The sequence below is a fragment of the Didymella exigua genome (assembly GCF_010094145.1).
Source record: "Didymella exigua CBS 183.55 unplaced genomic scaffold M421scaffold_48, whole genome shotgun sequence".
Classification (NCBI taxonomy): Eukaryota; Fungi; Ascomycota; class Dothideomycetes; order Pleosporales; family Didymellaceae; genus Didymella; species Didymella exigua.
The window spans coordinates 40,761-55,484 of NW_022984822.1; the positions used below are offsets into that span (position 1 = coordinate 40,761).

General features: G+C 52.1%; 6 protein-coding genes across 6 annotated transcripts; 3 read left to right on the top strand and 3 right to left on the bottom strand.

Moving 5' to 3' along the window:
• Positions 1 to 419: 419 nt before the first annotated feature.
• On the bottom strand, positions 420 to 1,017 carry M421DRAFT_9514 (uncharacterized protein; the record flags this gene model as incomplete). The annotated part of the gene is made up of 3 exons (XM_033598276.1): positions 420 to 556; positions 688 to 847; positions 904 to 1,017. The coding sequence occupies 3 exons, from the start codon at positions 1,015 to 1,017 to the stop codon at positions 420 to 422; spliced, it is 411 nt and encodes a 136-aa protein (XP_033443817.1).
• A 2,060-nt stretch (positions 1,018 to 3,077) lies between these two features.
• On the bottom strand, positions 3,078 to 5,455 carry M421DRAFT_425623 (uncharacterized protein). Its single transcript, XM_033594137.1, has 2 exons — positions 4,850 to 5,455; positions 3,078 to 4,676 (listed from the first exon to the last, which is right to left on the bottom strand). Exons 1-2 carry the CDS (start codon positions 5,343 to 5,345, stop codon positions 3,298 to 3,300), a joined length of 1,875 nt encoding a protein of 624 aa, XP_033443818.1. The 5' UTR covers positions 5,346 to 5,455; the 3' UTR covers positions 3,078 to 3,297.
• A 964-nt stretch (positions 5,456 to 6,419) lies between these two features.
• On the top strand, positions 6,420 to 8,851 carry M421DRAFT_309047 (purine transporter). The gene is made up of 4 exons (XM_033589186.1): positions 6,420 to 6,853; positions 6,903 to 6,992; positions 7,048 to 8,428; positions 8,482 to 8,851. Exons 1-4 carry the CDS (start codon positions 6,764 to 6,766, stop codon positions 8,607 to 8,609), a joined length of 1,689 nt encoding a protein of 562 aa, XP_033443819.1. The 5' UTR covers positions 6,420 to 6,763; the 3' UTR covers positions 8,610 to 8,851.
• Positions 8,852 to 9,281: 430 nt separating this feature from the next.
• On the top strand, positions 9,282 to 10,561 carry M421DRAFT_425625 (DUF1961-domain-containing protein). The gene has a single exon (XM_033594138.1). The coding sequence runs from the start codon at positions 9,439 to 9,441 to the stop codon at positions 10,138 to 10,140; it is 702 nt and encodes a 233-aa protein (XP_033443820.1). The 5' UTR covers positions 9,282 to 9,438; the 3' UTR covers positions 10,141 to 10,561.
• A 53-nt stretch (positions 10,562 to 10,614) lies between these two features.
• On the top strand, positions 10,615 to 11,691 carry M421DRAFT_46247 (uncharacterized protein; the record flags this gene model as incomplete). The annotated part of the gene is made up of 2 exons (XM_033594690.1): positions 10,615 to 10,956; positions 11,089 to 11,691. Coding segments are annotated over 2 exons (945 nt in total), but the record flags the coding sequence as incomplete, so codon positions are not given.
• Positions 11,692 to 11,919: 228 nt separating this feature from the next.
• On the bottom strand, positions 11,920 to 13,731 carry M421DRAFT_309052 (MFS general substrate transporter). Its single transcript, XM_033589187.1, has one exon. It carries the CDS (start codon positions 13,537 to 13,539, stop codon positions 11,965 to 11,967), a length of 1,575 nt encoding a protein of 524 aa, XP_033443822.1. The 5' UTR covers positions 13,540 to 13,731; the 3' UTR covers positions 11,920 to 11,964.
• Positions 13,732 to 14,724: the final 993 nt, after the last annotated feature.

A 14,724-nucleotide genomic window follows, 5' to 3' on the forward strand; every position in this document is an offset into this window, starting at 1 on the left:
GTGTGGACGGGGTGGAAGCTAGTGGCCGGCGCTACTGCGCTTTGTCTGTTTACGTCTTGTGGATGCCAGTTTCCACGGTGACGGGTGAGATGCCTAGCGTCCCGGCAACAGTTCTCCTGACACCTCGCGTAGAATGCCATTGCAATTCTTCAGATATGTAATCAGATGGATTTCGGGCACAGTATCGCAATCGCAGGCTGCATGGAAAAGTAGGTGTTGGTATCGTGTAGAGCCACTGACTCGCAGGAAGGAAGATAAACAAGGAACTGTTAAGATTGCGAAAAGCCTGGACCAACGTCGAGGAATGCCGTGTGGAGGACGTGCTCAGGACTCGGTCAAATACTCGCTGTTGCCCTGACGTTCGCGCAAAAGAGTCTCGAGTTCCTCCAGGTATCCATCACGCGTCGTGACTAAACAGCTCAGCGACAACCCCAGACTTGCCTGTCGGGCAGATACACGCTCATCTCGAAGCCGTTGACGTATGGCAAAGTCGTGGTCTGGAAGCTGTTCTCTGGTGCGCGCAAGAACAATAAAAGGTCCTTATAGCCTCTAGCACCTGGGATAGCGTTGTTAGTTAGGATAACAGCGCCGTGCCTTCAATTGGGCAAGATGGTCTCTAGCGTCAGGAGCGTGAGTGCTGACCAGACTAGAGTCAGCGATCTATCGACATTGAGGCATGGCGCTTACTGTTAAGCAGCAGCAGGTCGGCCTCTGGCACATCGTCCTTCAGAGTCTTAGGCAAGTTGCTGACGCCAAAATCAATGTGCTCTTCGAGTCCACATTCCTTCCAGTAGCCGTGTGCAATGGCAGCTTGCTGTGGCTCTTTGTATGTAGCAACCGTGCGCTTCTTGCCAGTTACCGTCTTAGTCTGGCCAGTAGCTTAAGCGAGGAGATCGTAATAACTCCAAAGCTGGTGCCCGCTTCGACAACGTTGGTCGCGCCCGTGGCGTTCATGAATTGGTAGACGAAGTGGCACTTGTCCTCGTCCAACGCGATAAATTTGTCAAGTATGAGCATGTCGAACTCGTCCTATACGTCGCCCTAGCCAGCAAGCATGTCTTCGAGATCGCCGAGGACCTGGGAGGAGAATATCTTGTCACTGGAGATGGCAAAGATGTGGCATGGAGGCGAGAGAGCAGGTCCAGCACATTCTGTAGCTGACTGTAGAACAGGAGGTATCCAGAGAGCAATAGATTCGATGGATGCAGTTTGCAACGCTGACAGCAAAGTCTTTATACACTCGGCTTCTTACTGTCTCATGAGCCTTTTTGCTTGCAGCGACCAACAGTGACTCTTGCCGACGTGCAGCAGCCTTGGTAAGGCTCATCGATAGTATCACAGAGTGTCAGGACGTAACAGCTTCATGAGACGTTGTCTATGAGGTCTCTCTTGCTGAGGATAGGCTTGCCACGTGCAGGGTTGGAACCTTTCCGGGTCCGCACGGTGAGTCCATGACCAATGAGTGGAAGCGTAGTCGTGCTAGCAGTTGTAAAAGTCCATACGCACACGCCTGTTGTGCTGAGTAACTAAAGTGCCAAGTATCACTGACGTTCAACAGGGACGACGGATACTGCCTGTTCGGAGTAAAGCCTGTTGTCGACATCTCAACGGAATCATGCATTGAAGGATTGTGGTTCAAGATGACGGAGAGTCCTTATCTAGGAAGGTAGAGAAAGCGTCTTGGATAGATGAGTGTCATTGCGCGTGCAGCCCTCGTGGCAGTGTCTTTGACGGCAACTTCGGCAATAGGTAGTCGGCGACCAACCTTCAAGAGACATTGAAGGGATCGCCAAGTCGACAAGGTAATGGTAAATGAGCAAGGAGCCCAACAACCCACGAGCTGAAGCAGAAGATGAACGAAGAACGTGTTCAATATAGTGTGGTTGGAGGGATGTTCCTAATCCTGCCTTACCTGCAAAAGACTTGGATGGTATGTGCCAGCCCTTCTCTGTCGGTGGGTGCCCAATGCCCATGCATGCATCTTGTCGATCCAACGCACAGAGTTCGACACTGATCGCCAACGACAGCGGGCTGCTTCAACGTCAGAATACTCCATTTCGCGTCTCGAAACGACGGCTGCGGGGGTGGATCCAATCCCAACGTCCTTGTCCAAACATAACACCTCATGCTATCATTCTCACATGTCAATCCTTCAACAGTAGCAGAATAGATTAAATGTGCCATCACAGAGTTTCACATTCCAGATCCCGTTCCATGATGATGTTTTTGAATGTGCCTGAACCCTGCAATCTAGAGATCTGCACGCACGTGTCGAGTTATCAAAGTTGGGTGAGCTGCATGCCAAGCCGACGTTTTTCGTAGGCGAGGCCTCGCTGGCTGAAAGTGGCTGCTGCAGCTCTGCTGCAGCTCTGCTGCAGAAGTGGGGCTGATGTGCAGGGCTTTGGAGTATTCTCCGCTGCCCAAGTTCATTCCTTCGCACCGAGGCTACGGGGATAAGCCTGGCCAAGACCAGGGCGCTTACCCTCGAGTTGTCAATGCTAAAGCATTTGGTATATGGGATGAATCCTCTTCTACTAGGAATGATTAGATATGGCAAGTACCGTCATCTGTGTTGCCTTATTCCCACAGATTGGCAGTGGCTGAGTTACGCCCGGAAGATACCACGTACAGTGTCATCTCTCGGTCTGAGCACGACTTCACTGCATCGGACCCAAGGCTCCGGCATGCAGAGTATTTGTCGAAGTCATCTGCAGCAAGGACGGAAAAAGAAAGAGGCTTGATCGATGATCGAGCCTGCATGTGCATCCTTTGCTAAAGCAGTCTGACTTTGGCGTGCCTAAGCTTGCGCCCGTGGCTTGCTGGGGTTCTAAGATCAGCGTGCCCTGCCTCTGCACTGCAGTAGAGTAGATCTCTGCCGCGTTCGGATGGCTGGCAGCCCGAGCCAATAGGAACACATCCCCCAAGCCTGCGGATACGCTCGGTACGGATTGCGTAGCGTGCGGCCGAAACAGTCAGATAAGATGGTGGGAGATGGTAGTAGGGGATGAGTGCACAGTAGCGTTGCATCGAAGTTGCAGTAGCTTCTGTATTGATGATTACAGGTACAGATGCAGAACGTTCCAGCGATATTGAGAATTTTCGGTACCCAGATATGTAATTACCCACGTGTACAAGTTGCGTGTCAAGATAAGGAAAGTATGTCTATCAGTGGTATCATGTAAGAAACGAAGAACGAACAGGGTTGGTGCTGTACAGGATCTAAAATAAAGTGATGCAGCTGCTAACCAGAGCATGCAGAATATAGCAAATGCTGATCAGAAGCCGATGGGGTTCCATCTAGATGTTGAGGTAGCTCTCGTGGCTCGCAGCCGCACCTGGCTTTTGGGCGCATGCAATGGTGAGGACCATCTTTGTCTGGTACTTCTCACACTCATCCCGAATGTCCTTCCGGTTCCAGAACCACTCTTCGCCTTGGGAGATGCGCACGAACTTTCCGTAAAGATCCTGGTAGAAGTGGCGCCCAAGGTACGCCATCATGCGGCTGGCATCAACGACATCTTGCGGCGATATGCTAGGGAGGCTATTACTACTGGGTGCTGCCCGTGCGACGGCCTTAGTTGAGCCAAGGTACGCGGGAAGTGCGACCCGGGCGCGACGGATGTTCTCGAGACCAACAATCTCCATCGTGTCGAGGACGCTCTCGGATGGAACCATGCTAATGCTGTGTGCTTCGAGCCTGCAAGTGATATGCTCGTCGACCCAACTCTGAAGCTGAGGTCCTTCACCATTCATGTGAGCATCGACAGAGAGAATCTCGATGGAGCCTCCAGGCTTGAGCACACGCATGCAGTCGAAGAAAGAGCGTGCCCATTCATCGTTGCGTAGTGACGTAGAGACAAAGCGTGAAACAACTACGTCGAAGTAGTTGTCAGGGAATGGCATCGCTGATGAGATTGAAGGGGAGAACAATGAGTGATGGTTCAACGGTGCAGGGTGTGATGTCGGGAGGTTCGAGGTGTTCGCTGAAGAAAGCGTGTAGACAGTCGCAGCAGGATAACGTGTGGCCAACACCCAACCGTCAGCAAGGTTGCCGTAGAGCTGCAAAATCCTCCTCTGTTCAGCCGGTCGGCTGTTGGCGAGCAGATCGTGGGCAGGAGACTGAAGCTGCTTGTTCTGTGTCAAGCGCTGGTAGGCTGTCAGAGCCCAGAGGCGTTTCTCAAAGATGACCTCCTGAAGACTCTCATCATCATCATCCAAACCTTCCCACTCTTCGCTCAACCTTGCAGAGACAATGCGGGCGCCGGCGCTCTCCATCTTCCCTAGGGCACGGGTGAAGGGTCCTTGGGCAGCCCTGGACGGGCCATCGCTCATGCGGCTGCCAGTGCGCGACTCAATAGGCTCCATCTGGATGTTACTTGCATACGTAGAATCGATAGTCTGTCGGGATGGTGGCAGTCGCCTGCTATCGACGAAAGTAGGAGGAGTGGTTACAGGAGAAGGTGTTTTGGAGATAGGCGAGTGGTCGTCACCATAATTGCTGTCCTCTGACAGGAGATCATTATGTCGGCGTGAAGGCTGCGAGAAGATGCTCTGGTTCGAAAAGCCAGTGCGAGTAGACGATGTGGTTGATGTGCTGTAGGAATTATGTGAGAGTGTGGAGTAGGATGACTTGACGCGATCAGCATCGTACAAGGGCCGCCCCGTGTCGATCCTTCCTGTGACAGGAGTTAGCTGAGGCACAGCAGCGGGTTTGACTCGCGATTATTGGGTCTTGAACGCCGTTGGTCTTTCTCTCAGATCTTGGGACAAAGCATTTATTGGGCAAGCAACGTTGCGCGCGCAATCGTGTCGTTTTCGCAGATCACGAGCAGGGGATTCATGCACGTACCTCGTGAGCTCAGACCGGGGGATGGCAACTGTGGGAGAGCACTTGTGGGCGGAGGTGGAAGCGATTGCAACGGCGGTGGGACATGGAAGCGTTGCTGATGTTGATATTGGAGATCAGAATTGGAACGCTGTGATGGCCGTCTCTCTCGGACGTGAGGAGCAAGCTCGCTGGTAGGAGAGGTGACGACAGGGGACGGCGTTTCTTGCGACGGTGGAGCAGCTGCTGGAGCAGGCGGCGGCGGTAATGGCTCTGAGATTTGGGTCTTCAAGGTGGGAACCTTGGGTATCTCTTGAACACCTTTACTTTTGCCAAACCAGCCAAAGCCACCCTTCTTGCTGGAGGCACTGGACTCAGCCCTTACGCTTCGGTTGCTCCCTGACGACTGTGATGTGGCAGTCGAAGAGCGTCTGGTGGCCTCGTCCTCCTTTGCCTTCCTATGCTTGCGAGCTCCTACCGTTTCGGCATGCTGGGGAGGGACATCGAAAGTTGGGAACATTTCGGCGACGAGTGGTAGTGGATGTGATCGACCACAGGAAATGGGATTTAGGGCCTAGCTGGCGCGGGATGCGATCTTGACTATCAACATATACAGGACCAGAGAGCACGAGGATTGCACATGTGTTGCATACATGGATGGAATCACACGGATCATATCACAGTGCTGCACACGGCGCCGGAGCAACTGACTCTGTACACTTGTGCGCCCAACATGGCTAGCATTGATACGGTTGGCGTCTCGCTCCATGGACTCGAGAGGACATACTGAAGCGGTCGTTAGGATCAATGTATGGTGGGGGCGTCTAGGATGCACATTCCTGCAGCGCATTGGCTAGCAGGGATCCTGACCTGATGGCGATGATGGTGTCGCACGGCAGCCAGTCGGAGGATAAATCCCGCTCCCGTGAAAGCGAGCCGGTAGAGTCGCACAGACCATCACAATTCGCTGGGACCCTCACTTGCGGAGGTTGTTCGGCGGCATCACCACCTTCACCCACTTTCTCCATCGTCTGTCAACTCAACAATACCAACGGCCCCGACAGATCGGAACCTTTGAGCTTGGATACAGTCCCCTGGTCGGCAATGATGCCACCTTCCAAACGACACTGGCCAATGCGTACACCTCGAGCTACTCCACCTGCCCAGTAATGCAGCGCGGGAGGCCTCACCAGGTACCGCTGCCGCTTCGTGCCTGAGTGGCGCATCTGTACGGCCTTAGTTCCTAGCATGCATGCGTGTCTCTCCTGGGCCGCTCTGCCAAGATTTTTTCCCTGTCATTGTCACCTGGTCAGTCCGACTCACCCATCATCTCCGAACACTCATCAGTTGTGCTAAAATCCTCCCCGTTCGGGCTGTCTCGGATACGTTTTGCATGCCGAGATTGAGATGAGTACATCCAGGGTAGCAAACACGCGATGACACCAGCACAGTAAACAAACAATGTGTATTTGGAGTCACAACAATCTGATCGTCATACCGACACGGCCCCGATGAACCATCACCGCGGAGCGCACACGACCTCCAAACGGATGGACCCCAATGATTTCGGCCATCTCGGTAACGATAAGCCGAACTGCCTGCAGCTTTGTTGACAGGATGAGGTAAAGGGGCTTGGTACGCCGTGGACTAGTGAAACCTTCGATCCTGGTGGCTTCCTGTAGGACAAGCCACTAGAAAGACGACGGCTTGCAGTTGCCGGTACGTGCGCTACCACGGTATGCGTTGGAGCAACCAGAGTGTCAACTCTCCAAAAGGAGGATATCCGACATTACTCACAGCTACTACGACTAGTTGGGCGAGGTGTCGAATCGACCTTTTAAGTGCACTGGTCGTCTACCCTTGAAAGGTTGTGCATACCCTTCGGCTTGAACCTTTCTGTATTTTGTTCCCATTATCTGCGAATTGACAACGGCAATCATGGGCTTTGCAGCGTACAAAGCCCGTCTGAATGACATCGTATCTGGCTCTATTGTGGGGAGGTACTTCCACCTTGAGGGATCTGGTCATGTAAGTCCAGCGATCGACTGATTGCAACAAGTAAAGCTGACACTTGCAGCCCAATGAGATCAAGGGCGCGAGATTCACCACCGAGTTGCGAGCTGGGCTGACCACATTCTTCACCATGGCGTACATCATTGCTGTCAATGTGAGTAGATGTCTCAGATTTTGAGTTCTGACAGCGGCTGATCCACCATGTTTAGGCTTCCGTACTCACTGACTCCGGTGCCACATGTGTCTGTAACGATACAATCGATCCTACATGTCTTAAGGATGCGGCTTACAACCTCTGTCTTGTTGAAGTCAACCGAGATCTCGTCACTGCCACTGCTGCGATCGCTGCCTTTGGTTCTTTCCTTATGGGAATCAGCTCCAACCTTCCAGTTGCGGTTGCACCTGCCATGGGTCTCAACGCCTATCTTGCCTATCAGATTGTTGGCTTCCACGGAACTGGGCCGATCAACTACCGCGTTGCCATGATGGCAGTGTTTGTCGAAGGCTTCATCTTCATCGCTCTTTCTCTTCTCGGAATTCGTCAATGGCTGGCTCGCATCATCCCCGCTTCCATCAAGGTTGCTTGCGGTGCCGGTATCGGTCTCTTCCTCACACTGATCGGTCTGTCTTACTCTGCTGGTATTGGTGCTATCACCGGCTCAAAGGCCACCCCTCTTGAGCTTGGTGGCTGTCCTCCACAGTACCTCGACGATGATACTGGCGCCTGTCTTTCTCACAAGGCGACTTCGCCTACCATGTGGCTTGGCTTCATGGTTGGTGGAGTGTTAACCGCTCTTCTCATGACATACAAGGTTCGCGGTGCTATGATCGTCGGTATCGCTCTGGTATCCATCTTCTCCTGGCCTCGCGACACCTCTATCACATTCTTCCCGCGTACCGAAGTTGGTGACTCTCGGTTCGAGTTTTTCAAGAATGTGGTCGCTTTCCACCCCATCAAGAGAACCTTGGCTGTCCAAGACTGGACCCTCTCCACAATCGACGGCGACGTCGCTGGCCAATTCATCCTTGCTGTCTTTACCATGCTGTACGTCGATATTCTGGACGCCACTGGCACCCTGTACTCTATGGCTCGTTTCTCTGGTGTCGTTGACCCCGACACTGGTGATTTTCCCAAGAGCACCATTGCCTACAGTGCCGACGCATTTGCTATCTCCATTGGTTCTCTCTTTGGTTCCTCACCTGTCACGGCTTTCGTTGAGTCTGGCTCTGGCATCCAAGAGGGCGGTCGCACTGGTTTGACAGCCATGACTACAGGAATCTGCTTCTTCATCTCGCTGTTCTTTGCACCCATCTTCGCTTCCATCCCACCCTGGGCGACTGGTGGAGCTTTGATCCTCGTCGGTTGCATGATGATGCGCGGAATGACGGCCATCAACTGGAACTATCCCGGCGACTCGATCCCGGCCTTTGTCACTCTGATGTTCATGCCCTTCTCATACTCGATTGCGTACGGCCTGGTCGCTGGTATCATGTGCTACGCCATCCTCAATACCTTCACCTGGGCTCTTGGTGCTGTCTCGCGCGGTCGCATTTTGCCTCCTGATTATGACGACAAGGAGTACTGGAGCTGTAAGTCTATCTGTTCTTGCCTGCCCCTCGTTCGAATCGCTAACATGTTTCAGTCCGCGCCGACTCTGCTCGCAACCAGCCTTGGTTCATTCGCGCCATCAAGGGCGACAAGCGTTTCTGGAGGCCCGAGTCGAACGACTCATTCGAGCTTCAGTCTGCGGAGATTCGAACCAAAGAATAGGCCGCCTTCACTCGTGTTGATATCAACGTATTTCAAGAACTTTAGCAATGGGGCAAGTCCACCTCAAAACATAGACTATACACGCTGCACCACACTTCGTGATCCAACTTTCGCTTAGTCTGTCAGGCACACCCACATGAAATCACAAGGGAGCACAAAGTCATTACTCTACATGCACTTAGTCTAATCGCCGCTTACGTCTGGGCATATGCTGAGCAGATTGAGTGAAATATTAGCACCCCAATTATGCTCTGAATACAGTTATCAGTCCTAGTTTCTTAGAAAATTGTGCAGCGGCCATGGTTGCCGCAACTCCCGAGGGGCTCCAAGCGACTTCGGCATTAACTGACTCGCTAGAGTTTACTGACAGCAGTGATTTGTGCCAGTCCCGAACTATAGGATCTACGGGACGGCTCGGTCAAATTCAAGCGAAAAGAATTAGATTCGGCCATCGTCCAGCTTCTTGGATCTAACGTTTCTGGAACCGTGTGCTCGACCTGCAGCAAGAACGTGCAGGTTTACCCAGACTTTGAGTGATGCGCCGATCCTTGTCGATGGCAACATCGCCACCATCCTTGCAACACCGGATGCCTAACCGAGGGCAGTAATAAAGTGCCTGTTCTTGTCGATATGCAGCACCAGCGGAGATGAAGCTCGCCCTTAGGATTGCTTAGCACATTGCACATCACGATGTCGCAAGACGAGATGAATTGGTTAAAGGCAGCCGTCCTGCCGGGTCCAGTGGCCTGTCTGCAATCAAAAAGTACGATCCGCAGCTGGAACGATCTTCGCTCTGCAGGTTCAGCGCTTGTTGACACGATTGCCGATCATGCGTTTATTCCTCCTTCAACTCATTTCTGTTGCAGCGTACGGTGCGGCCGCCGAGAAGCTTCTCTACCGCAACACCTTCAGCAACAGCTCCTCAATTGCTTCATGGGTCGCCGAAGGCCCCGTCACTGCCAACGTGACCAACAATACTCTTACCCTCGGTGGCGCGGGCAAGATCGACGAATATTTCGTGTACTGGTTGCCTGAGATTTTCCCTGACCGCATAAGGATCTCATGGGATTTTCAGCCTATTCAAGAACCTGGCCTGGCTATGTTCTTTTTCGGTGCGACTTCCGTCTCAGGTGGTAGCATCTTCGATCCCAGTCTCAAGCCGCGCAATGGAAGCTACCCTCAGTACCACTCCAGTGACATTAGGCTCCTTCATGCGAGCTACTTTCGCAGAAGATGGCCGGAGGAGAGGCAGTTCCACGTCGCGAACCTGAGGAAGAGCCCAGGATTCAATCTTGTTGCACAGGCTGCAGATCCAATCCCTGATGTCGCTGATACGCAAGGTGCGTACTACAACATCACGGTGGTCAAGGACAAGAGGGAGGCGAGCTTTTACATCAACGGGCTCGAGATCTTCAGGTTTGATGACACCAAGACCAACACTGGTCCAGTCGTTCGGGAGGGCAGAATTGCATTCCGGGGCATGCAGCCGCTGGTTGCGAAATATCGCAATCTGGAGGTGTGGTCGCTGTAGCAGCAGAGCAATGACAGCCCAACAAGGCTTCTGCAATATCAGTTCTAAATCAAAATGCACTCCGGGGCAATAAAGAGATGGCGTTGGCGCGCAATGATTTCTCTGAGGTTGCTAGTGAATACAGCAGGTGCCCAGGTTGAGAACGGCCCACTCCACATCTTCGGAGGAGGGACTGGTACGGCTTCAGACATCACAAAATGCCGCTAGCTCAGTCGAAACGAGCAGGTTGATTTTGGCACAATTAGATACTTGACTGATGTTTGCGTGCGCTCGAATGGAATCTTACACACCAACCTGAATGCAGCCGTGGTACAAGACCCTTGCGATGCTTTGGAGTTAACACGACGGGTACATTAGATGAATAGGTTCAACGGCCAAACAACTTTCCTTTTATTTTCTAACCAAAAATATCCGGACAAAAAACTACTTTGCCATTTGGTTCTCGCTCGCATTATGTCACACATTCCTCCCGACAAAAGAACTGTCTACCTCGTCTTTAAGAGCGTTTTCAATGGTATAAACACACATCCGCGAACCGACAAGACCATCAAAAGGAAGATACAAACGCATGGCAATCGCACTGAAGAGATACGGACACTGCTACAAGAACACAATCTTGACGATGTTAGCAAATCAGTCAAGACACTCCTCGAGGGAGATATCTTTAGGTCGATACTAAAGGCAAAGATGCGCTTCCCGGAACTCTTTGATGTCTCTCCTGCACAGAGTGCAGAGCGAGCAGCGTCCGAAGCCGAGGCCACGAGGACTGAAGAGGATGCGATAAGAGACATGACAGTGGGACCGCCCGGTGGAAGCGTCTCGACCGCGGTGCACGAAGAAGTGGCCGAGCTAAAGCAAAAGGTAAACGTGATAGGTAAGCTTCTATCGGCTGGTCAGATGCGGGTGTTAATATAAGAAGCTCCGCCCAATGATGCTCCTGGCCAAAAGCCCCTTCACCCAGAGACATTCACCATTCGCTCTCTCTATCCGTTATATCTGCCCGCAAAGGGCCAACGTCGGCTGCTGAGCAAGGTGCAAGACGTTCTGGAGCATGCATGCTTCACTTTCGCAAAAAGGATAATGACGCAGGAGCTACACGAGCAGGGACGGGACAGTCCAGACTGCGTTGAACTCAATTGCTGGACGGGCATATTCAGATCAAGGCAAAGCTTGTTCGATGTTGAACGTATCACCACACTCGTCAAACCATTTGGTGAATTACTCAGTTCAATAGCCCAAATCCGGCATACGGCGGTTCACCGGCTCAAAGTCACTGCTGGAAGAGTCGAGTCGTTCTTGATCGACGCAGAGGCGCTCGCTACTCTGCTTGGTGACGACATCTGCGCAAGACAGCTTTCACGGCTGCGAAGAGAAACGCATTCAGTCGTAGAAGAGTTTGGACGGAATAAAGACCTCTTGGAAGTGCGATATATGGACAAGCGTAAAGAGATTGTCGCCCGAAGAGCTGAACTGGACCGCATCGAAACTGCCGCGTGGGAAGCGATGCTGGATGAAGACAAACAGTACCAGTGTTTTGCCGGCGCGAATCTCGAAGAAATAATCGAGGTGCCCGAAACAGCTTTGCATAGCAGAGCCAACTCGGAGACGGACGAGACATCTGAGGAAGAAACAAGTGTTGAAAGTGAGAGCGAGCCAGGCTTCTGTCGTGTGGTAGAAAAGTCCCAGGGTCCGCTTTCTGTACACCTGGAGAAGGCAATTGCTTTCTCGCTTTGATCAGCCGTAATCTTCCAATACCAAATTGACAGTATGTGTACTCGGACCATGGTTCAAGGGAAATGGGCACCGCCCGTTATAGAATGAGTTCTAGACTCTGACGACGTCCGCTTTGCTGCTCTTCTCCCTCTCCAGGAAGTCCTGTTGTTCGAGTCTGCTCTTCTCAACGTCTACGAAGAAGTAAAGCCACGTGCAGCTGACTAAACTCAACGCGAACAGGAAGTAGAAGGGACTGCTATTGTTGCCAGTGTCGTCGATGATGGCACTGCTGACCAGGGGACCAATGAACGCACTCGTTTTTCCAACAATTGAGAACAAGCTGAAGAAGAGGAATTCCTTGCCACGCGGTGTGACCTCGCTGATCATGGTTTGCGAATAGCTGTACCAGGGGCACACGAGCAGGCCGTAGAAAGCTTGATACACCCATACCTCCCATATTTTGTGGAAACCAAAGGCCTGGGTCCAGATTCCGATCATGCCCCAGCCGTCTAAGAGCACAATACAGACAGCGATGACCATGAACATAGTCTTGGTGGACAGCCCATAGCGCTTTTGAATCTGCCAGAATGCACCGATGCCAACGGCTTGCGCAGCAATACCGACGATAAGAAGATACGTGAGCTGCAAGCTGTTGTATGCTACTATTTGGTTCTGCAACGTTCCAATGACCGTCACAGTAGTGTTAAGACTGTCGCCGAGCAGGAAGTAGCCAACGAGATATGCCAGACTCTGACGCAACTGCCAGATCTGTGTCATTGCGTAACCGAGCTGCTTGAAACCCGCAACGATGATGTTGGTTCGTCCCGGGTCCTGGCCCGGACGTCGCTTCTCCAGCACGAACCAAGGAATGGCGCAAAGAATCCATACGCCAGTAGCGAATGCGATGAGCACAGAAAGACCCCAGTTGTTGTTCGCTTCGCTGTCGTTGACGTGCAGCGCGAACATGATACCCACGATGACAGCCAAAATGGCAATCTCGAAGACAGACTGCACGTAGAAGGCAGTGTTGGACAGCTCGTTCCTCTTCATCATATCGGCAAAGTCGTATTCTGCGCGGGTGATATGTCCATCGGCGAATTCGTCGGCCTTCATGCGTAGGTCCTTGGTATTCCTCGCCAGGCCAGGGAACGCGGCTGTCCAGAATGTAATGGTCGTTTGGTAGGCGATGAGACCCACTATGTAGAGTCCCACGCCAATGTGCCAATCTCCCTCAGTGTGCACGCCGAGCCAGCCGAAACCGATGCCAAAGGCAATCACAGACAGCACAATCAAGATGTTCGGTCGCCATGTGCCGAAATCCGCGAATGAACCCAGAATGAGAAAGACCACGATCTGGATGGCGAAACTGATGCCGTTGCAGAGGAGGACGATGCTGTTGATGGTCCTGTCTCTACCAAAGAAATGGAGGATCTCGGAGTCGCCCGCAGCCTGGTACATGAGATTCTGAAAGGCTGTTGGGCCGAAGTTAAAAAGAGTAAGACCATTGTCGCCAACGTAGTAGGCGTAGTATGCCCAGATCTCCTTTCTCGTCGTCTCGTATTTCGGATCGAACTGATCAGGTACGACCGGTACCTCTGTGTCGATCGATGGGATGTCGACGGCGCCCTTCACAGGGTCTTCAGCTGGTGCGCTGAGAGCCGCAAGGCCAGGATCGTTAGCAGCCATCGGGTTGCAACGAGAAAAGGACGACAGCAGGCACAAAAACGGGCACCTGGGAGTACCCGTGATTTAAAAAGAAGAGACTTCTTGTAGCCACGCCAGAGGTCGCTAATATCCTGCTAGTGAATCGTCATGATTCGGTATCGATTGATAGGGTGGTGCTTATATCGCGCAGGATATAACGCGTCTGGATCATGATCCATGAGAATATGGCAAGCTTAGAGCGATCAGACCTATCAACGTCAAAAGTTGCGCGGAGAAGAGGTGCCGCTACAGTACCGGTAATAAGCTCGCCGCCAACGAGATCAAGCTTTCCATGGCAAAAGCGGGGCCCGCCAAAGCCGCCAAAGCCGCCCACCAGACGCGACACAACTACACTATCTCCTCATATCTTGGATGCTGTTTGAAAAGATGCGAACCTTCATGTTACGCATCATAGTCATTACCCATCGACAAAAGCCTGACTTGTCTCGATACAAATCGCGCTAACTCAAAATGCAAGGGTACTGTGACGTTCTGCTGCCAATACTGCAAACGATGCCTTATATGGCAATCACATGTCACGTTAAGGCCATACTCGTACAGGCACAAGACCAGTACAAACGTGCTATCTTGGAAGAACATATCGAGCGTTACGAGGGCACATCTGCTGCTGCATTCCCCAACCTACTCAAATACAGCCGTTAATATCCTACTATCCCCCACTGCGTAGCGAGAACCACGCTGTTACGAGAAAAATACTAGATACTTAGACTTTAGATAAACTAAACACTCTATACAGTAATCTCGAGATATAAGTACTGCGTTGCTCAAATCACATAAAGCAGGCTACTTCGCACAATTCGGTAACATGTTTTACAAGCGAGCGGGCCATACAAGCGAGCGGGCCACCCCACTAACTTTGCGCAACGTATATACTTCAATCAACCATGGCCCCCTCCCACCACGGCCAAAACAGCTCTCATAAGGCCAATGTAAACCTTGCAATCTTAGCTCTTAATCAACGCCAAATATCAACTAAGAGATCTGCTGCCTATACGTACGGAGTCTCTCGAACTACCCTCCAACGCCAACGCGCTAGGACGCGCGCCCGACGCGATTGCCAGCCCAACTCAAAGAAGCTCACCAAGCTAGAGGAGCAGGTGATTATCAGACATATACTCGACTTGGATACACGTGGATTTGCGCCTA